This window comes from Populus alba, chromosome 15 (genome assembly GCF_005239225.2).
Source record: "Populus alba chromosome 15, ASM523922v2, whole genome shotgun sequence".
Classification (NCBI taxonomy): Eukaryota; Viridiplantae; Streptophyta; class Magnoliopsida; order Malpighiales; family Salicaceae; genus Populus; species Populus alba.
Window position 1 is genome coordinate 5,864,195 of NC_133298.1, and position 24,734 is coordinate 5,888,928.

At 33.2% G+C, this 24,734-nt stretch overlaps 4 protein-coding genes across 5 annotated transcripts; 1 reads left to right on the top strand and 3 right to left on the bottom strand.

Annotated features, from left to right (window-relative positions):
* The first annotated feature begins 6,770 nt into the window (after positions 1 to 6,770).
* LOC118057128 (uncharacterized) lies at positions 6,771 to 7,471 on the top strand. Its single transcript, XM_035069614.2, has 3 exons — positions 6,771 to 6,925; positions 7,027 to 7,082; positions 7,179 to 7,471. Exons 1-3 carry the CDS (start codon positions 6,853 to 6,855, stop codon positions 7,302 to 7,304), a joined length of 255 nt encoding a protein of 84 aa, XP_034925505.1. The 5' UTR covers positions 6,771 to 6,852; the 3' UTR covers positions 7,305 to 7,471.
* A 4,038-nt stretch (positions 7,472 to 11,509) lies between these two features.
* On the bottom strand, positions 11,510 to 14,865 carry LOC118057122 (protein phosphatase 2C 57). Its single transcript, XM_035069608.2, has 11 exons — positions 14,409 to 14,865; positions 14,180 to 14,308; positions 13,947 to 14,049; positions 13,726 to 13,836; positions 13,254 to 13,333; positions 13,090 to 13,143; positions 12,487 to 12,603; positions 12,310 to 12,364; positions 12,130 to 12,162; positions 11,990 to 12,036; positions 11,510 to 11,799 (listed from the first exon to the last, which is right to left on the bottom strand). Exons 1-11 carry the CDS (start codon positions 14,717 to 14,719, stop codon positions 11,676 to 11,678), a joined length of 1,164 nt encoding a protein of 387 aa, XP_034925499.1. The 5' UTR covers positions 14,720 to 14,865; the 3' UTR covers positions 11,510 to 11,675.
* A 700-nt stretch (positions 14,866 to 15,565) lies between these two features.
* Positions 15,566 to 18,531, bottom strand: LOC118057125 (protein PLASTID TRANSCRIPTIONALLY ACTIVE 7). Its single transcript, XM_035069612.2, has 3 exons — positions 18,423 to 18,531; positions 18,281 to 18,343; positions 15,566 to 15,978 (listed from the first exon to the last, which is right to left on the bottom strand). The coding sequence occupies exons 1-3, from the start codon at positions 18,504 to 18,506 to the stop codon at positions 15,643 to 15,645; spliced, it is 483 nt and encodes a 160-aa protein (XP_034925503.1). The 5' UTR covers positions 18,507 to 18,531; the 3' UTR covers positions 15,566 to 15,642.
* Positions 18,532 to 19,652: 1,121 nt separating this feature from the next.
* Positions 19,653 to 24,534, bottom strand: LOC118057120 (uncharacterized). Of its 2 annotated transcripts, none has more exons than XM_035069605.2 (9): positions 24,396 to 24,534; positions 23,061 to 23,297; positions 22,597 to 22,870; positions 21,884 to 22,034; positions 21,160 to 21,382; positions 20,968 to 21,059; positions 20,635 to 20,770; positions 20,060 to 20,391; positions 19,653 to 19,957 (listed from the first exon to the last, which is right to left on the bottom strand). In XM_035069605.2, exons 1-9 carry the CDS (start codon positions 24,437 to 24,439, stop codon positions 19,707 to 19,709), a joined length of 1,740 nt encoding a protein of 579 aa, XP_034925496.1. In that variant the 5' UTR covers positions 24,440 to 24,534; the 3' UTR covers positions 19,653 to 19,706. The 2 variants fall into 2 exon arrangements, with proteins under 2 accessions (XP_034925496.1, XP_034925494.1); XM_035069603.2 differs by having other exon boundaries at positions 22,597 to 22,873.
* Between the last annotated feature and the right edge of the window lie 200 nt (positions 24,535 to 24,734).

The window sequence follows — 24,734 nt, forward strand, 5'->3', positions numbered from 1 at the left end:
GTTTCCTTTTCTTGTTTTTGTTTTTGTTTTTGCTTGAAAATATATTGAATTTGTCACCTTTAATCTTGAGTTTAGCTTCTGATAAAAAACAAATTAAAATAAGATCTCGAATTTGCTTGGATTTTACATTTTAACATGGGTTCCATGCCTTCCCTAATTATGTTAATGATTTCGTCTGAAACATCACACAAACAATTGCTAGGAGATATTAAAATAATTTGGGAATGTACTCACTGCTTTAGAGGCTGTTTGGTTGTGAAGTTGTGTCTGTGTAAAGGAAAAAACATAGTTTGCTATTGATGGGTGCCATAGTGTTTTTGCGTTTGAAACCAGGCGGCAGGAAAGCAGCACAAAGCTACTTTGCGCGGATGAACCATGTTATATTGTTTCGGCAGGACTGGATCCAGGTAAAATAAAAAATATTATTTTTATTTTTTAATTGTATTTTATTTAAAAAATTAATGTAATAACACTATATAAATTAGATTGAGAGCGTTTGAACATGTAGTATTTGTAGAATTTGATCGCAATTCTAAATTGTAGATAATTTAATGGAATAATTAAAAATATTTTTTTATAAAGTATTATTTATTTCATGATGTAATAATAATAGTTAAATTTATAATATTTAAATTAAAAACTATTAATATTAATATTTATTTTGTAAAATCATTTTATAACTTTAATTTCAAAAGCATTTTTAATTAAATACATTAAATAATTTTTTGTTCAATCTTAATTTTAACTACAGTTTTAACTAAATATACATAAATACCAACTTAACCTCAACTAAAAATATTTTTTATAAAATAATTTTTTTCCAACCATAAGCATGACAATTACTACAATACCAAACATACTCTGACACACATTCTACAGCAGCTTTTCTTAACCAAATTTTCAATATAATGTTCTTCCGTGACAATCTTTCTTGAATACCATTTTAAAAATGATTTGATAATTAATATTACTTTGGTAATTATTTTTTTAAAGAAAGGAGTTGATTACAGGTTCAAAATACCTTTTTCACAATAATTTTTAATCGAAAAACTATTGAAATAATTTAACAAAACTTTAATACATTTGGTGGAATAAGTAATATACATAGTTTACCGTGGATTCCTATAGGGAATTTACTTTTGTGTCTCTTGTTAGAGAAATTGATAGACTTGGATATGGAAGGTATTTTGGTTTTTTATGTTCACTCACTGATTATTAAAAAATTAAATATGTGCATTATTGTTTTATTATATTATTTTGTATTTTAAAAATACTCTTTTACTCCAAGGTTAATGAAATTTAAACATGTTGGGTTTTTTTTTTTAACTTTGTACAAACTTTAAAATAAGTAAAATACTTCTTTACCTTTAGATGAGACAAAATAGATGCACTCAAAGTTTGTGTTTTTTTTTTTTTTAAGAAAAAAAAACTGTTTTGTTGTGTGTAATTTTTTATTTTACATTATACAAGTAGGTATTGTTTTGTACAAAAAATAGTTATTTTGAAATAATATTTCTTATATGTTCAATCATGCATATTTTTTTTCTTTTTATTTTCTTCACTCTGTTTCATATGTATTTTTATTTTTATTATTTTTTATTGATTTTAATGAACAAATTTAGTGGACACAAACGGATAGATGTCTCATTTTGTAAGACCAAATATCTTAATTTACATCTATCTCTTAATTTTTCAAAGCTTCTCTTTTAATTATTGGTAACAATCATTTTTATTTATTTGTCTGCAAGGGGCGTAGCGTGATGGCAAATAGCTTGAAATCTGCACAACAGGTTTTGAATTCGAGTCAGAGCATGCATCTCTTGTAAGAGCTTGAGATAGCCAGGGTTTTACTCTTTCACCTGAACCCATAAAATGCGCTTTTCGGTGGGTGAGGTTTCCTCGAATCCAAAATTTTATTTATTTATTTACATAAATAATTATTAGATATTTGGATAAACTTTTCATTTACATTTTTATTATGTAAAAAAATAAATATCAAAATATTTTTTATACTCAAGTTTTTTTTTTTAGAAATAAAAATCATGACCTACTAAAAGTGCATATCAAATCAAATTTTTAGTAAACATGTTATGTAAACTTAGTAATTCACGAGTTGGTTGCTAACTTACGTTGAGTTTTAAATTTAACTGATTGAGAATTGATTTTATTAACCTGATAGATCCCTATAACTCGATCATAATTTAATTTGATTTTTTTAAAAAATCTTCAAAACAATGTTGTTTCAACTTTTTTTATATAAAAAAATTTTGAAGGCATTTTAGGTTAATCTAGATTAATATATTCAATGTATGACTTGAGCTTCATATCAGATTATAAGCCTTTAATAGCTTACTAGAACCCATCTCTAGTGCAAGATTTTTTTAAAAAAAATTGGCACCGTTTGTATTAAAAAAATTCACAAAATATCGCAATTTATAAAATAATAAGTAGAATAGTAAAATGGTCAAGTAACCTGCATGTTAAGGGTAAGTCATGTTTCATGAACATGACTTTTAATAAATGTCCTATTACCTAATTATAATTTTTTAAAATATCATGTCTGGGAACTTATACAAGTTTAAGTGTTCTATTTCACTAATATTTTTACACAAGTATTATTTTATAAAAATCTTAAATTTTTTCATCTTAAAAAATAATATAAATCATATCTAATAGCACAAGCTTTTAAACTAAGATGATTTTTAACTATTGTATCAAAGTCTTAATAATCAAATAATCATAAGTTTGAATAGCATTAATTTTATTTTTTTATAATTAAAATCTAATTAATAGCACAAGATAATATATGTTCATACAATTTCAAAATTAAAAATTTCAATTAAATAATATATTTTAAAAAACTTATTTAATAGTTTTTTTATATTATTATTTCAGTGCTCTTAGGCAAAAATACCCCAAGTGCACCACAAACCCCCCACCAAAGGAATGGCAGGTTTTACTTTAAAGGTAGTTCAGAGAAGGTGGCAGAGTGAGCTATTGTGATATGACTGCCACCATTGATATCTAACGAAGCAATGAATGCGGCTGTGTTTTCACATTTTCTTTCCTCCCTCCTCTCCTCCTCCTCTCCTCTCCTCTTCCCAATCAGAAAATTAATTATTGAATTACAATAAAAAAAAATAAAAAAAAGGGGTAAGCATCCTAAATGAACAGAATCTACCACTTTCGACCGACAGATTTCATGGATTCTAGCTCTTCTTCTACAGCCATTTATCCACAACAATACGAATTCTGTGTCCAAGTAATTAATTTGATAAAAACATCTTTATTGTTTAATAAATATCACATATACTAGAAGGATTTATAGGTGAACACTAATCATGTTGTCTTATCTTTAAAAAAAAATATCCAGATATTTGTTTTTTATACACAATATATACAAAATACACATCAATATTATATATAAACTTTATTTTATTTATAATTAGAAAATATATTAAGATATTTTTTTTCATATATATGACTATTTATATAAATTTCTTAAATCTTCTCTAACTTATATATAGTATTTTATTGGGAGTTGTTTTTGAGTATCAAACTCTAAAATTGCTTAAAAATAGGACAACAAATCCATTAATCAAAAGTTAAAATCACATTAAAATTTATTAAATTACATCCTTAGTTTATATATATATATATATATATTTAATCCTTTTGATGATTTAGATATGGGATTTAAAATTTATAGTTTTTTTTTATCTGGTTACAAATTCCTTTTTTATTTCATAAGCATATATAGTACATGCATGTCATGGCATTGCACATTTGCTCCCATATAATGGTATATAATTTTTTTTTATTTTTAATTTAATAAGGAAATTATCTGAGTTATTATAAGGTTGAACTATATGCTATATACTATATTTCTCTGATAACATACAAATTGTCCCATTTATATACATCAAACACATCTCATATGAAAATTTGCATGTGAACACAAATATTATTTTATAACAACGATAAGATCGACACATAAGACGTGCACCTAGCTAATATCCACACATCTCAAATCAATTTATTATGGTCCTCAAAGGGAGAGGATGGTGACCTTTTCCTTGACTTAAAATAATTCTTGCTACTTATTATTTGGTTCCCCATAATTGATGTTATTTCATAGAAACGTCCTTTGAAAACGTCCATTTCTCGTCAATAACCCCCTTTATATTTGGTTGCTCTCCACCATTGAATATATATACCTCAAAACCAAAGACCCAATTCCATGGAATTTGAGTTGTAATTAAATTTAGTGTCTTGACGCGAATGTTAAATCATGGAGAATGTCTATTATGTTAATGATCTTTCAATTTGAATAAAATTAATGTATAAATTAAACTAGCTATTAATATTTAGTTAGTGTTTCAAGAGAAAATAAATATATACACAAAAAATGTAAATATATTTGGATAAATAGACTAACAAAAATAAAATAAATTATATCCTTGAAATAATCTTATATCTTATACCGAGTTTTTGTACTTTTAAAAAAAAAAACAAAAAAAAAAACATGTTATCTTTATCCTCACCATCTTTATTTCTTAATTATATGACAAGACAATAATCAAATACTATGTAAGAATTCAATAAATTAATAGCAATCATTATTAGATTTACTACAAGAAAATTAGAAAACACTGATAAAAAATATTTCGTCGGGATAAAGTAGTCACCGAAGTGAAATAATAAAAAACATCAGATTGATGTTCAAACCAAAGACATTATAATAGCATCCCATGAATATATATATAAACGAGCTGTAGGCATTGAAGTGAAACAACAAGAGCAATGATTTTGTTGTCCGACAACCTAGAACCTCTTCCAAAAGATCGAAGAGAGTTTTCAACAAGTTAATGAGTCATGAATTACCAACCTTATAAACACCATCATTACCATCATATTGTCTCCTCAGGGATGATTAAGTACTGAACTTTTTGGTCTTAATTGATGATTAAAATAATCAGTACTGGTCCTAGTGTTGGGAGTTCAAAGAGTTGTGCTGTCCCCTCTTTTGCTAGTGCTCCCCGCGCGCTAATGCCTCACCAAAAACCTACCTCTCAAAATGCTTTCCATTTGATTTCATCTGTAGGCCACTAGCTCGCCATGTCTGTCTCCATCTTCTTCTTTTCTTCTTTTCTTGCTTTCAAGAGGTCATGAAAGCCGAAACATGAGGATCAAAAGCACTAATTGCTCATCAAAGTGCTGTTTGGTACCACGGAAAAAAGAGATCTTGGAGACGGATGGAATAAGAATATCCACTACTGATCAATACTTGGTGCATGCACAGGATATCCATCTTGCCTGGCTCCCATTGAAGCTTGCACGTAGTGAGACAGTACGTCGGCATTATAAGACTTGTTCGTGGGCTGAGATTCAATATTTTTGGATTTTTGGCTAATCCCATTCGTAATTTTATGAAATTAAATTGCAATTTAGATATAAGTATTGAACTATGGATAAATGGGAAATTATAAGGGTATCCCCTCTTCTTTTTATAAGATTCTACTCCTTTCCTTTTTTTCCAGGTTTGAACTTTAGACCTTCGAAATGGAAATTAATTCTGAAGCTTTAATTGGTATACTAATAATTAATTTCATTTTTTTTTATGAAAGATCAGTCATTTATTATTTAGAGGATTCATATCTGTTTTATCATCACTTGACACCCTAATCTATATAAAATTCTAAGAATATATATACGTAAGGGTCTCAAGTATTGGTTTTACATGGATGGATGGATGGTTGTTTAGTGCATGGTGGGACAGGGCACAACGATGAAATGAAGGAGAAAATGTTTCTCTTTTTGTCCTCAATCCTTCCCACCTACCTTTGAATTTAGGTTTCTCTTTTCTTCTTTTTTTAAGTTATGGATTAAGATTTGAATTCGACAATGGACGAGAGAGTGGGGAGAGGTGGAAGGAGATGTAAGAGTGTTGCGGTTTTGTAACTTGTATTTAGTCGGGTTAATTAGGTTTTCATTTTTTATATGCTCGGTAAATTAAATATGATTTTTTAAGGTTTTATTTAGGTAAATTAGGTTTGGTTTACTCAATTTTCTAAAACCAAAACCAAACCAAAACATAAAAAATATATATATAATTTTTAAATTATTCTTCTCATATTTTTTTCTCGGTTTGTTTTTTCAATTATTTTTTCTCGGTTTTTTTCTTAACATACTGTTTTATACATGTAAAATTCTATAAAAAATCTCTTTCCATTAATCCACTGATGTTTCTGACTATACTTAAATGATAAAACACCAAAACTAAATGTAAACTGTATCTTTCTGATCTCTGTCATGTGTTGAGATCAATATTCAGGAGAATACCTAGACTAGATCATGGAGTTTTTTCCAGTAGCTTCCACTCAATATATAAAAATCTCAGGGATGTGGTTCAAATTAAAGTAAATGGCAAAATGATGATGACATGAGACGAGTGATTTGCTGCTTCTTGTACAACATTCTGCTGTACTCTACTGCAAATCAAGGCTGGTCGAGTACATATATACTAAAAAAGGCTAACACACCTATAGCTGAAAATGGCTAACACAGTTCAAGCCATGCAGAAGAGCTTAATTTTGTCCACACATGCAGACATTTACTTGTGCTGCTGCTTTTTTTTTATGCAGCATAAAAAACAGTGAAGTTGACTTTAGGGTTGTGGGCTAAAAGTTAATGCATTTCTTCATCATTCTGTAGCTATTGGGTGGGTGCACACCATCACCATAGAGCTCTTATGGCACTCTCTACCACCAGCCATAAAAGCCAGCCTCCCCTCCTCCATTCTTGCTCAGGCCATAGCTCATATCCTCACAAAGAACTTCAAGATATTTAGCCATGGCGCCTGCTCTTAGGATCAAGACCTTTCTTTTATTGTCCCTCTTGCTCCTTGCTCCCTTATCATCTTCGGGTTTGTATATGTTTTCTCAACAACATTACCTTCAGTATCTCATATTCTCGAAATTAAGATAATGAATTAGCTTGACAAGGAGTGTTTATTTTCACTTGTAGGTTTGGTTGAAGGCTTCAAGGAAGGCATGAATCCACACCACGACTCATTTGTCAAGGTATACCTAGCTAGCTGATCCCGTTTTCTTTCAAGTAGTGGGTATCTTTTTTTATGCATTCTTTTAATGACCCAAGGATCTTGTCTCTTTGTAAAGGATGGCATCCATATGATCAATACAAGGAAGCTTTTGCTGGATACGGTGGATTATGACGAACCAGGACCTAGCCATAAGCATGACCCCAAGACGAAACCTGGTGGTGGTGGTGGCAGGATCCCTTGACTCCTCTCGAACCATCAACTCTCCCTTTAGGGGTTTTGTTCGTGCTTTAGTAATGTATTGTTGTTGTTGTTGTTGTTGTAAGATAAGATTTTACGTTGTATAATTCTATGCGTGCATGTCAGTGGTTTGTGTATGAACTTCTCAAGCAATTATTGCTTTTCTTATTATCCCATGTTCTAATAATAAATAATGAAGCAGCTGGCTTTTGCTACTTCATACAAGAGAGTCTCCAGCAAATGGAAGTTAAAGAGATGAGCTTAAAGAGTTCACATAATTGAGTTGTGGATTCCATGACCAGCACTTGAAAAGTGACATCATGAGCAACCACTATCATATTTTACAGTTTCTATCAGTATTTACACCAACAATCTATCTATAATTATTATATCAATGATATCATGAATAGAAAATATTTATCGGAAAAAAAACTCATCAATAATTTCAATTATGTTGGTGAGCTCATCGTTAATAAATTTATAGATGGCTTTACAAATAAAAAATACATGCTAGAAAATATTATTCGTTTCATTCCGCTTATAATATTATTATTAAATTATTCGTTTCATTTTTCTTGTAAATATTTATCAAAACACTCATCGATAATTTTTGTTTCTGTCGGTGAGCTCATCATTGATAAATTTCTAGATGGTTTTACAAACGAAAAATACGCGCTAAAAAAAATTATCCGACAATTGCTTGGCTAGCTGGTGCCTATCATATCTATATCGAAATGGTGCTATTTAATTCACTAACCAATATATTAATTCAAGGAATTCAATCCTTAGCCCACTTACGTTAATAAAAGAAAGAATCCAAGGAAGAGCAACATGCATTATCTCACCATAATGTGTTCTACAGCAAACATAGTGATTGATGAAGATACTGGGATATACAATCATGGCCCCTACGCAGCAGAACAATACAAAATCTCCTCTATTTTTCATTTTATCAACGAAAAAGCTAGGAGTGCTAACCTTCTTTTTTAAAATTTCTGGTTCCTGTGAGGGGTGAGGTCAAGGAGAGCTGCATGAGTCAAGCACCATGCATGTATTTTCGAGATTTGAGCATTTGTCATAGATGTTAAGAAGCATAAAGACCTAAAAACGAATCACTCTTGATATTAATGTTAACATCTTATTAGATTTGAATTTCTTTTTAAGAGTTTTCTTCCTTCCAATGACTATATATATATATATTCTCTAGCCATTGCTTTGAGGATTGGAAATTCAGAGCACCTGTACATCATTTATATTATTTTTTTTCCTTCATATATATAGATTACTTGTATTTCACCTTTCCAGGTGTGTTTTATACACTCAATTCCCAGGCTTAAGCCCGTGACAAATAACCTAGTTAAAGGCCTCCACTTCCATTGCACACCTTGTGCCAAAATCTTGCCTTGTCACCCACAGCTAACCAACAAGAGAATTGCAATGTCATTAGCCTCGGCGTTGTAGCCACCGTATACTTGATGAGTCCTCATTTCAAGCAAGCCAATTACATTAACAAAATTGCAACATGCCATAACCTGGGTCTGTACCTAGAATAATTCTAGTAGTGACAGAAGAACCTCTGCTATGTATCCGAGATGAACATACTTAGGTCCCGTTTATCTAGGCGGTGATGCCGCGGTTGAAACCGTGGTTGAAATAGAGCACTTGGTCCGGAGAACATTAGTCGGATAACGATATGTGTCGAAACTTGTTTTGAACATAAATATTGGGTTTTAGCTAATCTTGGAGCACTAACAGGTACAAGTTTTTGACAGTCTGGATTGCTAGGAAGTTTCAAGGATTTTTTACAGTTTGGAGTGCTGATGATAATATTCTCCCAGCACAACTATGCCGGTATCTTTGATTAAATTGATGTCAAGTTTGAGCAGCTATACATTCCTAAATTAAACTAAGAATCTTGTGGTATACAAGGACATGCTTGTTAGAATTCTCCAAGCTAGACAACATTGCCATGGTGAAGTCTCCAATATATGCAACTTATGTGCTCCTCAGATTCTGTTTTTGCAGAATTGCATCCACTTGGAGGAAAGTACGATCCAAGAATCATGTGGAATCAATGATGTTAAGGAATTATCTCAACCCAATAACTTAAGTTTTTAGGTGAGGTTCCAGGATATAATTTATATTATTCTCTAAAACACCCCCTCAAATGAGCCCTTTGAACTTGAAACTTGCATAGGCTCACATTATCTTGTGTTTAATTTTTTTTATCAAATAAATGAGAATGATGAAATTCGAACTCGTGACCGCTTGATCATCAAGACTCTGATACCATGTCAAGGAATCATTTTAACCTAATAGTTTAAGCTTCTAGGTGAAGTCTCAGGATATGATTTATATTATTCTCTAACAAATTAGAAGATTTTTGGTGGAGTCGGGAATTGACAAGGGCTTGCAAAGATTTTATTACAAACAAACACTTGATCACTTCAATTATAAGCCTGGGAAACTTGTCTGCTAATGTCAACGAAAAATTGCTGGATCGAAAACTGGTCCTCGAACGGTTTGGCAGCAACATCATTTTCTCCAACGGACTGGGATAAGCTCGAAGAGCATAAACATTCGTACATACATACATATAACCTAATGTTATCTGTAAATGTAGGGTGTTGGAGAATATATCTGATAGTATTGTTGCTGTCAATACTGTGGAAGGTACGTATGTGCTGAACATGAACTGCATCATCTTGGATATTATCCAGAAAAAATAAATCACATAACATATATATATGTTTCTTATGCAGGGTCTCATTGCTTGGATTTACATCCATCAATAAAAGAGGAGCCCCCACGGTTGAAAGAACAAAAAAGACTTAGGTCAAGATTATATGAAGCTGGATTACCCATTACTATGCTACAGAAATGGAAAAAGCTTCCGATTGAGTTATTACAATGTTATCAAGGCTGTCCCAGAAAGTTTGCAAGGCCATAATGTGCAAGACTTAGCTCCATTGATCATTAGAAGTATTTGAACGTATCAGAAATATTGTCTTAGAAAATATTGCGTCACAGCTTTTCTCTGGCTTTTCTCTGGTTTTTCTCTTGCCTTAAAAGATGGCTTCGGAAACAATATGCACTATAGTCAAGATGGGTGCCTTTCTTTTTGTAGTGTTCGGTGATGGGGCCTCGCTTTTCAAGCTTATCAAACACTGTCGACTTTCCCTGAATTTCCTAGAGGCGAAGTTACTACCATTTCCGCCTCCAACTTTACAGAATCCTACCCAGGGTTCACAGCGAACCGCGAAGGAAAGGTCACAGTAGCAAATCCAAGTCAGATGAAGGCAAAGTTTGAGCAAATAAACACTAGGGTTTATTATGACAACGATTTTATCTTGGCTTCAGCTTTTCACTGAAAGCTGGAAAAAGTAAAGAAATGCAGGTAAGTACATGTTGGGATATTGCTATTTACGTGGTAGCCCATCTTCTTGCAGAAGATAGCTGCTATTGTCGAAGAGAGTTGCTGATGCTGCAACTAAAAGTCACAAATTAGGTAAATGTTAGGTGATCATTATTATTGGCAAATGAGTAAAAGGAGTTGCCATTGAAGTTTATAAATAGACACCAAGAGAAAGAGCAAAATAAAAGAGAATGATGAGCGTGTATAAAAGAGTAAAGAGAAAGAGAGAGCTGCAATGGCAGCAGTTGCAAGAGCAGCAATAAAAGCTAGGAATAGAGTAGAGTGAAGTGATCATTTTCCTTTATTTGTGTTGTAATCATTTTTTTATCTATCTCTAATAATATTGACTCTCTCGTGAATATAAGCAATTTGCTGAATCACATTAAATATTGTGCTAATATACTTAGCTTTTAATAAGCAATTATCAATACATCACTAGTCGGATTCCTCAACAGTACAGACATAGGGAAGATGGGGAAATGGTTGGTTGCAAAAATGGCCAAGGAAAGAGCAAGTAATGGTACGGTCACATTTACAAGGAGGATGGAATTTCCTACGAAGCTTGGATTGGGCTTCTGGAAACACCATAGAACAGTGCGAATTGATAGTACAGAGGTCAGGGTTCTTCTGGGCCATACTAATCACAAAGCATGCTTTTACACAGGTTGGACCGCATTTTCAAACGGTTTCCTATCTTCTTTCTCTCTTGATCCTCAATGATTAACATTCAAAGATATGTTTATGTAACAAAGCTACAGTATGATTTGTGTGTTCAACAGGTATTGTTCAGAGAGTTAAATGTAATACAATATGATTATGGAAATGAGATTTCAAAAGACAAGATGTTTATCGTTCTTTCGCCTAGAAGAAAAGCATGAAGGTGCTGACACATATAGATTTCTATGGACTAATGTGTCGAAATCTATGTTGATTTATATACACTTTCTGAAGCTCTAGCATTTATAAAGAAAGCAAGGATGACATCCATATTCCAAGTGTGACAATACCAATGGTAGCAAAAGCTTGGCCCAGTTCAAGCACAACATTTTGTTGCTGGAGAGGCAGATTTTGCCAGTCTGTCCGCCTTTGCAGAAGTTAAAGACCAAAAACAGAACATAATTAGTAGTGGCAGAATTCTAAGATTATTGCATTTCTCAATAATCAAAGAAAAGCACGCAACAACAAGCTTGCAAATCTCAAACATCTTAGACCAGTTTAGATTTTCATTATCAATTTGCGTTGACGAAGATGCATGAAAGCAAAAACATGCATACCCTAAATCAGCAATGATAATGCTAACATTGTCTTGTGTCCGCCGGTCCTGCAATACAAGGAATTCAAAGCTTTTTGAGGTCTCTAGTAAAATATTGAACGATAATGTCGAATAAGACTAATTGTCCATTTAAGCTCTTACAATAGCTTTCCGGGCAAGTTCTTCGCAAGCTAGCTGAAAGCAGAATGAGAGGCAAGTTAGAAATGCCGCTGCACAGCAATGGTATCATCTAAAACCATGCAGACATTCAAAACTTGTTCCAGGTTCAGAACTCAAGTGCAATGGATTCATTGGATATTCAATAGCCAACATAATGATTACCTGAACATCTCCATGTTTTTGAAGTTGGTTCCTGACAAAAGCAGCTGCATCTAAGCTGTTACCCACAATAGCAAACAGTTAAGCAAGATGCTGATTATGAATGAAAATCAAGAGATTACAGAAACAGATGTCACAGAATGCAATTAAGAAATACAGTTGGAGGATGGGATAAAATACCTGTTCATGTAATCCCATAAACCATCAGATGCTAGAATTACAAACTCTGCATCTGATCCAAAAGCTATTTGGTAAACTTCTGGAGATGCAATGACCAAGTCCCCATTGAATTGTACTCTGTCACAACAGAAGAATAGTTCACCTTCTGAAAAAACTTGCAAATCATAAATTCAATGATTCCTTATCTTGTCACTGTATCGAGCATCATTCTTGGCTAATACATATGCAGCAAGCTTTTGTCATCCATCCATTCGTAAATGGTGGCGGCATAGGGTTTTTCTCATATGAACTTATCTCAACAGAACATCATTTTGTAGTTCCTGGGAGAAGATTCAACCTTAGAACCATACAGGCCAGATGTTAGCTACAATAATGAGATTTGTCTTTTGCTCCAATTGCCATGTTCTTAGGGCAGGTAGATTTATCGAATAACCATTACCAACCCAAATCATGGGCTATTTCAGGTTTTAAATCTGATCTATCAGGCCTTGCGATGTTATGTATGCAATTGAAATGCACCACAACTATCTTATAACCAAGGTTCAGTTAACAAAAATGGAGAGTAGATGAACATACTGATGGAAAATATAGAAAAGATCTTACCGAGAAATAAATTTTTCAGACCATCTCCCTTCCTTGACTCCTTTCTCCAGCATCCTATTCATGTATCACATCGTTAAGAAATGTATGTGCTGGTAGAAGACATATTCAAACTAACCCTTGTGTTCAAAAGTAGAAAAGGAAGTCAGAGATTAGAAGGACCAAACTCATTCTTCTTTGTCTTGAACCGCATGTCACCAAAAGCACGAGATACGGCTATGTCTCCACAAATCCTTCCATTGACAATCTACAGAAAAATTACAAAAGTAATCATCAGACAATAAGGTACGTAAGATTTGGTCTTGATCAGGAAGAAGCATACAGGAGATTTAGATGAAATTCTCCACAGATCACAAAAGTACAAGGCTTTTATGGATCATTGTCTAAGAAACTTTACTAAGAAATGGTCAGCCTTCAAATCGTTACAACAAGGAAAAATGCCAAGAAAATTAACAGATCTCGAAAAAGAAATCCTTTTGATTCTAAAATTAGCAGGATACTCCTATATGAAAACAAGGAAATGGCAACAAGGGATACCAAATTGAACACTTTTTCAATCATAGTGATAGCAAGGAAGAAGGTAAGAGCAGTCAAGAGAAGACTAGATGAACTTTCTACAGAAATTGCAAGAAAACATACCCATCCACCTGCTTCTCTGATTCTTCTGATTTCTTGAAGAGAGATTTTGTTGCTTCCATAAGGTCGATGAGCATCAGTCAACACTTCCATTTTTCCAGAACGAGAAAGGACCTGAATCAAAAGCGAAACATTATGCAAAAATTGCTCATAATCACCCAACATATTTTCAGTTTTTCCATTGATGTTGTCAAAAAGAAATAACATTAGAATTGAATATATACCACAGATGAATCACCAATGTGCGAAATGACTAGCTTTTCGTTTCCAATGAACATAGCAGTCGCTGTCGAACCAGATTCGTCTTGCTCACCATCCTTCTCAAGCCTTTACAAAATCAAACATCACCTAAACCTTCAACGCGATAATATAGAATATAGAATTACACTATTCACTATCTGCCCATTTTTCTACAATCAAAAGCAATTTTTGCACAAAGAAAGCACTACAGGCATACCAATCTAGCAATTTTGCATCAACCCTTTCAAAAGCCTCTTCTAATGCTTTTCTAATAGCATTGAAATCTTTTCCATTCAATAGCAAACCGCCTTGTAAAGCAGCTACACACTCCTTGTACAACTCATCCCTAACAATGATGAATCAAAAACTGAATAAAGAAACAACACCAAAAGAACTCAAGAAATATGAATCCATGATTATGCTGATGTTTCTAAAATTTGTCAAACCTGAGGAACTTCACAGAAGAGAAACCAGCATGGCCATCAAAAACAGCAGCAAAGGAGAATCCTTCAAGGCCGTCTGATCGAATTATGATATCATCCTCCATCTCTTCACGTGCGCCTTGCAAGCTTGCAGAACCCCACCGGATCCCAGCAACATCGGTTAAAGAAGATGGGGCATCTATTGCTATAGCAGAACACTGGCTTTTAGGCCTGATAGCAAAAAATAAGTTTTTAGTGGGGGTTTTGGTACTGGAGTGGCCGCAATGGAGTTTGGTTGATAGGAATCTCTCCAACTGTGGCCTAAACAGTGCCATTTACTGAGTTGAGTTGCTCTCAGTTAGAGGAGTTTCAGATGTTGTCCGGTGGGGATGAGGCCTGGCGGTGGTATTTTTGTCTAGTGAAGGATAAGAGGATGAAGCAGAGCCTCTAACTGATTTAACGATTAGATTCTACATGGGGTTACATGTATGGTACTCAGTTTTTTGGAAGTTAACCTTTGGTCACATGAGATTGGACCCACAACTTTCTGGTCCTGAATCATGACATGGCAAGATCTGAGTGGCTTTTCACTATACATGATCTAATTAATTTTTGGCAACTTTCTGGACCTGGACTTCGCTTTTTCTACGAACTCATGATGCAGTTCAGCTGCCACTACTGTTGCAAACCTCATGGCTAATAGCTGCAAACAACAGTACAATCTTAACAGGTTGTATTTGCTTGTACTACTAGGTTTACCAAGATGAGATGCTGTACTTGTACTGCATTTAGCAGAGTGTATTTGGATTGAAAAGGTTTTCATTTTATAGTTTTTTTCTTAAATTTTCTTCAACAATTCTGACATCATTATATTATAATCATTTGAAAATATAAAAAATGGACATTAATTTAATATTTTTTCCATACATTACCATTTTAAAAAATAATCGTGGATCCAACCATGTTTTTAAACCCGTTTGTTTAAGCGGCTAGCAATCCGCGTAGATAAACAGAAACTTATTGGAGCTCACTGATCATAGTCTTCAGATTCTTTTCTGGGTTGACTCTGTAGAAATCATCAGCGTTTAGGAGCTAGCACACATCTCATTACAGGGCAAGAACAAATAACATATCAAACAGAAAGCCAATACACTATGAATTAGAAAATACTGCCTTTAATGTTTCTTTATTTTTTTTTTATAATAACAGCCTTTAGCCAAAGGTTATTAAACATGGCAGATCTAACTAATATCAAAGTCTATTCAAGCTCCTGCCTCAAATAAGTAGGCCCTGGCAGGAAGGGGTCAGATTCTTCATATGCCACCGGACGGGAATACCCAGCATCGTTCATACGGTTGCTAAGCACATGTAAAATGGCTTTTTTCTTTCCTCCGTAGTCATCTCTGTTGTTCTCAACATACTCTATGGCCTCAGCTGCAATCTCATTCACAAAATCAAACCTGTTATCCTCTGATAGTAACAATCTGTGGATATCCATTGTCAATAACTTTCCTTCGTCTTTAATCTTTCTAACCTGCTCCTCAAGGAAAGGAACTCGCTCCAATTTATATCGCAATAGATCATCTTCCTTAGTCTGAAACACAGCGAGCACTTTTAATCAACATCCACAGGCACAACATTTTAAGCCCAGTTCATGAGCAAATAAGGCATTAAGGTTATATGTTACATGGCCAATTCTACAGCCCATAAAAATTCCAGCAAGGATGTGCTGCCAAAATCCACCCCATACAATTATCCACATGTAGCATATAAATCACAGGCAACTGCTATATCATCTAGCCAGCATACACAAGCATGTCGTGTGAAAAAGAGGAACCAAGATCATAAACAAATAAGGCAAGATGTTGGATGATAAAATTCTTGACAAAATTTTGTAATGTGAATATTGAGATAACTTCATTATAGGGAATCTTGAAATGCTGAAGTTCCATTTCAGTTTTCTTTTAACTTCAAAATAGACACATGATAAGAACTGAGGCCTATAAAGATAATACCGACTTTGTGAATTTCATTACAATTGTAATTGATATTTTCAATGCCATGTAAAGCAGGTTTCTAGATAATAAAACAAATGTCATGAGTTGTAAACAAATAAAAGATGAGACTCCTTCTATCTAAAAGCTGATTCTAATTATCAGTTTACATCAAGTACATAATTATATGTCAGAAACTTGAAACAAAAACTGTTTTAAAAACGATTTGACTGAATTTTACAGACAAGAAATCCTAAGCCAATACAAGTAACAAAGTGAAAGCTATAAGAATCAGATTTGCCTAGTAGCTTTATCCAATTCAAAATCTCAACATTGCCAAAAATTCTATAGAACTTACCCAGAAAAAATTCTTTTCAGTATGGAAAATCTGGTCTAGTTCTTTACACACTATCATGAGGAGAACAACAAATATATGCATCTATGAAAAAAGGGACCAACCCACATTCTAAACTATAATATTAACAGTAATAAATAGTAGCAATACTTATCCTATGTAAGGGCAGGGAGGCATACCCTAACCTAAAAGTTCAATTTTAGCTTCTCTTCATTTCTTAATACTTCTATCTTCTGTTATAGGCTACTTGGAACCTTGTGAATTGTTCAATTTACAGGGTTAAATCAATTCTTGTATTTAGAATCCTTTTAAAGGTATTGATTTGAATTCTAAATGAAATTCAAATTATAAAAAATATGCAAAAGCAAATCAGAGGATCTCCCCTTGGATTTGCTACACTAATTCCAAATGAAAATTATTATTCCAAAAATACCCCTCCTTTACTCTCAAAAACACTACAAAGTAACTATCTCATCACCTCCCCTCGAGGATTGTTGTTCAATACAATATAAGAATCTTGGATTTGTATGACAAAGAGGTTAGAGACTTAAGTCTTAATATTGGATACAACTTTAAGGAAGGGTGGGGGTCTCTAAAGTTCCCTTCCTAGGACCTCTTGATCATATACAATGTGTTTGGGAGAGGAGAAAGTGAGGGGAATGAAAATTTGAGGTGATTGAAATTGTTCGATTATTTGGAAAGGAAGAGAAAGTGGAAGAGTGGGAAAAGGAAGGAAAATTTTGCATTTTGGCCTCATGTTTTGGTTCTCCGTACAAGTTGGGATAAAAATGGAGAGAATGAAAATCTCTCAGCAGTCTGAAAGTTATCTAATTTTACCAATTTACCTGCTAATCCTTTATATAAGGGCATACACTTTTCCATTAATCCTTTACATTAATGTTTAAGAGATTAAAAAAAAAAAAAAAACTTTCTAACATCACGACACAATATTTCCAAATTCCACGCATAGCAAAACTTTCCCTCATTTTCCACTGTAAGCATAATCCAACTTCTGTTGAGCATAGTTCAGTTTGTTTCTTGGTTTAAATGCAGTGATGCTACTAGTTATGTGGCCATTGTTTAGGTAAAAACTAGTATGTCACCAGTAAGCATTCTCTGCTTTTTCAAAGAGTGTTATCCAAAAAAAAAAAAATCAGATTTGGTACATCAAGATTCAAGTTCTTTTGGCAATAAAATTCATAAATTACGTTTTATCTTCATGTGCCTCACTTCAAGCTAAGGAATAGCTACAAAAACAACTGCACTAATAAGGAGGTAAGAAAAAAAAAAACCCAAACAAAAACACAAGCAGGCATTTCATTATTCTCATCGAGAAAGTTAACCACCTTTCAAGATTTCTTCTCATAAAGAAATTGATTCAGTGTTCACATTTCAAGACTTCCTGATCAGGGTTCAGAATTATTTGAAAAATGTTCAAAATTTTCAATATATCTCATCATGAAATTGTTTCAGTGTTCACATTTCAAGAAATACCAACAAGGGTCTCATTTAAAAAAGGTAAAAAAAGGAAATATAATTGTAAATACCAATTTCCTCCGGCGCCAGACTCGCCTACCACGGCTACTGTTTTTTTGCAACTTTGAGACTACCTGGAATAAAAAAAATTAAAACACTGAGCCATAAAATGAAAAAAGAAAAATAAGTGACGGGATTAGAAGATTTAAAAACCTGGGATTTCTCTGGAAACGAGCAAAGTGAAGATTTTTGTGGTGAAAGTGAAGAGAAGGCAAAGGATAGAGCAGAGGCGGCCATTTTTTGTTCTGCTCTGTTTTGAAGAGATTAGACTCTTCATTTCTTTTATACTTGACCGGTTTAAATGTAAATAAACCAAACCGATACAGCGATTCACTGAGAACCGGTGAAGTATTAATTTATCATTAATTGTGAGATTAAAAATAATATTGTGATTAATTTTATTACCTTGAAGTTAATTGTAATCTAATTCTTCTAGTTTAACAAAACTAATTAATGGATGATGGTTAGGTTGGTCAATACATTTAATTATTTTTTTATATTGTTTATAGGAGTTAGCCTGTTTGTTTTGTATTTTAAAAATATTTTAAAAAAAATTAAATTTTCTTTATTTTAAATTAATATATTTTTTTAATGTTTTTAGATCATTTTGATGTTTTGATTTAAAAATAAATTTTTAAAAATAAAAAAATATTATTTTAATATATTTCTAAATTAAAAATATTTTAAAAAACAATCATAACCACACTTTCGATTAGTTTCAAATAAACAATAAAAACTAAATTATAATTAATTTTATAATGCTTTGTATGCTTGGATTATAGTGGAAATGTAATTAAACATATAATTGATTTTATCTCATCCAAAAATTAAAGAATAAAAAGTAAAAAATAAAAACACAAACTTGATTTATATCTCTCTAATAAATAATTATTTTATTTATCTTTTCTAAAAACAAATTAACATAAGTAGAAGGTCTATTTTAAATTTTTAATCAAAAGGGTACCCACCAATGTGGAACCTAGGAGGCGGATTTTATTATAGATTTTTTTTAACTTCAATCCATTATTACAATCATTTTCGTTTTTTTTTCCACCATTATATACCAAATTGCATAGTTTTTATACTTGGTCCAATTCAATATCTAGATTTTAAATTTTAACTGGATCACCGGATTATTCAGGTCAAATTTTTTTTTTAAAATCAAAATATAGTAAAAAAAATTAAAAAAAAAAAACAAATATCAACGAGTTGCAACCGGTTTTTACCGAGTCTTATTGGATTGCCAGGTCACACTGAGTTTTTCCTTTCCTTGTTTTCTCTTCAACCCGGCCAGGTTCCAACCCCGGGTTCCGGATCGACCCGCCAGACCGGCCGGGTTTTAAAATTATGCCAAATTGGATAAAAAATTATAAAGAAATCCACAAGAAACAATGAAAGTAAATTATGCATCCAACAAAAAATGTAACCGCTATAACATTAATATTGCATCATTTGATTATATTTCATCCTGAGCACAGATAATCTTTTCTGCATGGAAAATTTCTCATCCTTTCTTCCTGTTTTATCCAAGTAGAATACAATTTTCTTTAGGGTTCTCATAACCTCTTCACTCTCATAGCCAAACTCTTTTTCTTGAATCTTTAGAACTTGTTTTAGAAGATCCAACAACTCAGCTTCTGGCTTCCCTAATCTGGTCTGGATGGAAACCAGACAGTCCAGAGCCTCCCCTGCCATACATATCAAGAAATAACATCAGCATTGCTCAGAACCCACAAACTAACTGATCAGATAGCCTAGTTAGATGATTATAAAGGGGAAAGAAGGCTTACCGACGGGAAGAGAATCTTTTCCAAATGCCTTCTCACGAATGCGCAGAACCTCTAGTGCGAGTTGCTCCGCTTCTTCATCCTGATTCAAACGGTAGAGAGTCACTGCGAGGTGCAGCATCGGGAAGGTGATGGATGCATCGTCCGGTCTCACACTTTTCATCATAATCTCCAAACTTGTCCTCAACAAGCGCTCAGCCTGGACATAGTTCTTTGATTGAGAGTAGGAGGTTGCAAGATTAATAAGGTGTGTAACTGAGCTTGGATGATCTTTTCCTTTATACTTTTCAGTGATCAACAAGCATTCTTCTAGTAGCTCTCGGCCTTCGTTTCCTCTAAAAGAAACCATATAACAACAAAAAGGAAATACGTTAGCCACCTTTTTGAGAAATTCAATATAGTTTTTTTTTTTTTTTTGGAACAACGAAATGACACAAAAATCGCTTGACAAGCTCCACCAAAGAAACAAAGCCCTAAAGCTTTTCAGCAATAAAAAACAATGAACAGAAGACCGCCACCTGCTTCTAATCCCTCCTACTCAATCATACAACATAAAAGTTAGTTTTATCTGGCTTTACCTTCCTACAACGTGAAGCAATTCAGCCAAATCTATCCTCATCCTCTCCATGATACTGTCATCTAGAGCCATGTAGTCTGCATCCTTGATGACTTGAAGAGCCTTTCTATATAAATTAATAGCTTCTTCTGCATTCCCTGCAAAACATTGGAATATGAGCAATTAAGTTGATTTAACTGATAAATTTGGAAAAGTGGCAGCAGTAGAGTTTACAAGGTTAATATTGTATTTATCAATAGTAAACTGTTGTAAAGCAGGAGGTTTAAAATCCACCATCATGGATGAATCTTTCAGTGTGTGAGAAGGTGAAAACGAGAGAGTTACACATAGTTACCTGTTGCACACTTCACATGGGCTACCGAACACAAAGCCATACCAAATCTTCCATCATATTCACCATATGACTCCTTATATATGCTTAAAATTCTGAAGGAAAACAAAAAAAAAAAAAGGAACAGCAAGGAGGTGAATAGTCATAACTTAACTTCGAAGATTAAATACAGACACCAACAGAAAGTAAAGTAACCTATTAAAAAGACTTTCTGCATCTGTGGCTCTTCCTTCCTTGATCAAAAGATTGCCAAGACCAGATAAAGGCACTATCAAATCTTTGCTTTCAGCTCCTCTGCTAGATTCCAGAATACTTATCACACGTTGGTATACTTCTATCGCTTTGGTAGCTTTTCCAATCGAACCCAGAATTTTTGCCATCCCCAACAATGGTGAGACAAGAAAAGCACTGCCTTTCCCTAAAAGAAAGCAATTTCATACGACAACTGTAAGTTTTGGGCTTGCCTCATTATTAAAGAGTCTAAGGAAATCTCAAAGGTTAATTGCAGCATTAAGAGCAGGAATAAAGCAATGTATTTTCAATGGATCAAACCATTTGAGACTCCATCAAACTTGACAAAACTACGATGTTATTTGGTTCATGAATATAGCCCAAACACAATTAGCATACCATGGATAAATAGAATAAGAAAAATGCAACAGCATGAATTATAGTTGCACTCATGACTTGGGCAATTCTAATTTTGTCAACAACAGGACTTCAAGAAAATTTTAGTATGCTGGGGGGCAGGAAATATGGAAAGTTTGCTATAGTGTAATAAAAAATTAAGTCGCATCCAGCTTCAACATTGGACTTTACCTTCTGCTAATTGTTGAAGAGCAACTAAACAAACGATGTTACAACAAGTAGTTATCAAGCGAACTTAGCAAAAGAGAAAACTAAATTAAAAGGCATGTACCGTGTATTCTCTCTAGAATAGCAATAACTCTTTGATATACAAGCATGGATTTTTCAAACTTCCCCAAAGCTGAATAAATGCTTCCCATATGTATTAGTACTGAATCCAGAAGAGGTTCATCATCCTTTAGACCTTCAACAACTTCGTCCAACTGGCCATCCATGAAAATGAAGCACAAGAGAAACAAAGAGATATATTAAGCATGTATGTTCATTTTTCAACATAAATGTGGGTTACCAGACATTGATTTAATATGTATAAATGTACCAAAAAAAAACTGTCGAGGATCAAAGAATAAGAAACAAAATGCAACCATGAACAATTTGACAAGGCTCAAGGCCAATGAAAAAGAAGAACTATCACCGACAACAATTTGACATAGAAATTTTACATGTTCCTATGTTTAACATACCCCATGATCACGAATAGAGACTCATTTTTTTCTCTTAAACTAGAGAGCTAGAATTAACTTAATAACTTATAAGAAGAGAACAAATCTATGTTTTCTATATTTGTTGGTCAACACAGGTAGCCTGTTCAAAAAATGACAAAATCTAAAAGAAAATTACAAACTGAAGGAAAGAAAAGCCATGAATTTAAGAACAGAATAGCAGGATCAACAAACACATACCACAGACATCAAAAGTTTAACAAAGGATTTCAAACACATGAATCAGATTGAAAACACAACAGACTAGGAAAAAGAAAGTTACCTTGTTCAGGATAAACCCAACAGACTTTAAGTCTCCAATAACCATGTATCCCAAGGCTATGATGTCAAGAGTAGCAGCTTCTTCGATGCCTCTAGAACCTGCATTGATCTGCTCTTTGACAAATTCATAATTTGCTTGAAGTAGATCCATGGCATCATTTTTGTTTCCCATCTTGATCATCATTTTGACTTCATCAAACAACTCTTGCAACTGTCTCTCAAAATCATTCACACCATCTGAGGGTTTACTTGAGCTGTCAGCCACTGTTTTAGACCTGCTGATGCAAAACAAAAATGTCATTTAAGGCCTTTGACCATTTTAAAAGTTCTAGTCTCAAACTTTGTCCGAGACCAACTACAAAATATTGTTCAAACAAGTTATCCAAACTTTTAAAAAGGTCAGGAAAATATTAAAGGCATCATTTTAAAAGAAAGTCTATTAAATGTATTTGAGTAAGTTTCGACCTCCGGAAGTCATTAGAAGTTGAGAAACCAGAGGAAATGTGATTTTCTTGACATTCCACTTCTGCATTTAATGAGCCAGCTGAAGCAAAAGTTTTCAACATCCAGTGTCGAGCAACTGTTGTAGTGGGTATCATGTATAGGTCGATGCTGCATTTCTGCTTCTGGAGACAAATTGAGAAGCAAGTGATGCCTCTCTGCAAAGACCTTGAATTCAAGTCTACAAACGCTTGAGTTATCCTGGAATAGTCAGATAAGAATATCAAACCATTCATCCATGAAACAGCGTCATGAGATTACAGGATTTTAAAATTTTATGTCTTACAACAACAAATCTTACATGAATAGGTAGATGTGTAGAAAAAATATACACATATCATAATGGAATTAAGGCAGGAAGTGATGTTCCATTCAGATATGCTTCAATCAAGAAACCGTTTTAAGTACAAAAATACCAAGTCAACTTGAACATTATCAAGGAAGACAGAAGCAACATTTCTTATCCTTCATCGAGCTTATTTGTGACAAATGGTACAAGGAAATAAATTGAAGTTTGAGAAGTATGCTAAAGAAAGCTCAGAATCATATCACAAATCACTTCCTATTCCAACTTTAAATTAGCTTTTCTGCAATAATTTAATTGAGCTGACATTGCATTTTGATGGTGCTGACATGAATGAATGTCCTGCTTGGATGAACCACTTTGCAACAAATCATTCCCTACCATACCCATCTCAAAATGGTTGTGTGATACCCTAACTTAAACATGACAGCTCTTCATCTTACAACCAAATTGTCACAGTTTTATATGCAAAAACGCATTCAAGGACAAGACTTTCAAGAAACCTCCCTTTGGTCTCTATATCATTGAGAAAGCCTAACTTTAATCTCTATTGCAAGCGAAAAAGCATACTAATCCAGGCCTGCTTTCCGACAAAATATTGAAGCAACTACACACAAACTTCAAAGTTGAGCTATATGGTCTCCAGAAATAAGTTTTTTTGCCACAAATTCAAAGAGTAGCAACAACAATCACTCTCTGAAACACCAACTTGAATTGGGCAATTTCTACTTTGCAATTCCAAGATACCTTTATTCATTGAGCTATCATTACCCAGCTCAAAAAAACTCACCTACTTCAACCATAGTTGAAAAGGGGTATTTTCTTTTTCAGTCCTATGCTGGACAAACCAATTAATCTCAGCCAACTATGAGTGTCATTAGCTAAACATATATATATATATATATATATATATGTAGCAGAAACCAAGTACATACAAAAGAGTGTCAGCAAAACTGAATTATATATAACAAGAGAGAGAGAGAGAGAGAGAGTACCGTTGCTTGCTTAAAGGAGGGTGATGGAGGAGGGAAACTGCCATTTTCGAGGAGCTGTGGAGAAGACAGAGCGACCTGATTTTCACTGCTTTGGTTTCAAATGATACATTAGAGATAATCTGTTCAAGGTTGTCTTCGGCTTTGATAAGATAGCTGTTTGATATTTCATTTCAAATCGTTTTTTTTTTTTTAATAATAATAATATTTTTTTTAATTTTAAATTAATATTTTTTTAAAAAAAAGTTACATCATTTTAATATATTAATAAAAAAATATATATAAATATTATTTTGATGTATTTTTAATTAAAAAATACTTTAAAAAAACAACCACAATCAT

What these genes read in the sequence shown, in the direction of transcription:
- LOC118057125 (XM_035069612.2), bottom strand. Translation starts at nt 18,506, where the DNA reads ATGGCCGCCTCTGCTCTATCCTTTGCCTTCTCTTCACTTTCACCACAA. An exon ending in CGTTTCCAGAGAAATCCCAG is followed by an intron (nt 18,344 to 18,422) that starts GTTTTTAAATCT and finishes TTTTTATTCCAG; the next exon opens with GTAGTCTCAAAGTTGCAAAA. An exon ending in TCTGGCGCCGGAGGAAATTG is followed by an intron (nt 15,979 to 18,280) that starts GTATTTACAATT and finishes GCTGTGTTTCAG; the next exon opens with ACTAAGGAAGATGATCTATT.
- LOC118057122 (XM_035069608.2), bottom strand. Translation starts at nt 14,719, where the DNA reads ATGGCACTGTTTAGGCCACAGTTGGAGAGATTCCTATCAACCAAACTC. An exon ending in AACTTGCCCGGAAAGCTATT is followed by an intron (nt 12,037 to 12,129) that starts GTAAGAGCTTAA and finishes CTTGTATTGCAG; the next exon opens with GACCGGCGGACACAAGACAA. An exon ending in ATTATCATTGCTGATTTAGG is followed by an intron (nt 11,800 to 11,989) that starts GTATGCATGTTT and finishes ACTTCTGCAAAG; the next exon opens with GCGGACAGACTGGCAAAATC.
- LOC118057128 (XM_035069614.2), top strand. Translation starts at nt 6,853, where the DNA reads ATGGCGCCTGCTCTTAGGATCAAGACCTTTCTTTTATTGTCCCTCTTG. An exon ending in TGCTCCCTTATCATCTTCGG is followed by an intron (nt 6,926 to 7,026) that starts GTTTGTATATGT and finishes TTTCACTTGTAG; the next exon opens with GTTTGGTTGAAGGCTTCAAG. An exon ending in ACCACGACTCATTTGTCAAG is followed by an intron (nt 7,083 to 7,178) that starts GTATACCTAGCT and finishes CTCTTTGTAAAG; the next exon opens with GATGGCATCCATATGATCAA.
- LOC118057120 (XM_035069603.2), bottom strand. Translation starts at nt 24,439, where the DNA reads ATGGCAGTTTCCCTCCTCCATCACCCTCCTTTAAGCAAGCAACG. An exon ending in CCTCCTTTAAGCAAGCAACG is followed by an intron (nt 23,298 to 24,395) that starts GTACTCTCTCTC and finishes TGACTATTCCAG; the next exon opens with GATAACTCAAGCGTTTGTAG. An exon ending in TTGGGTTTATCCTGAACAAG is followed by an intron (nt 22,035 to 22,596) that starts GTAACTTTCTTT and finishes ATGGATGGCCAG; the next exon opens with TTGGACGAAGTTGTTGAAGG.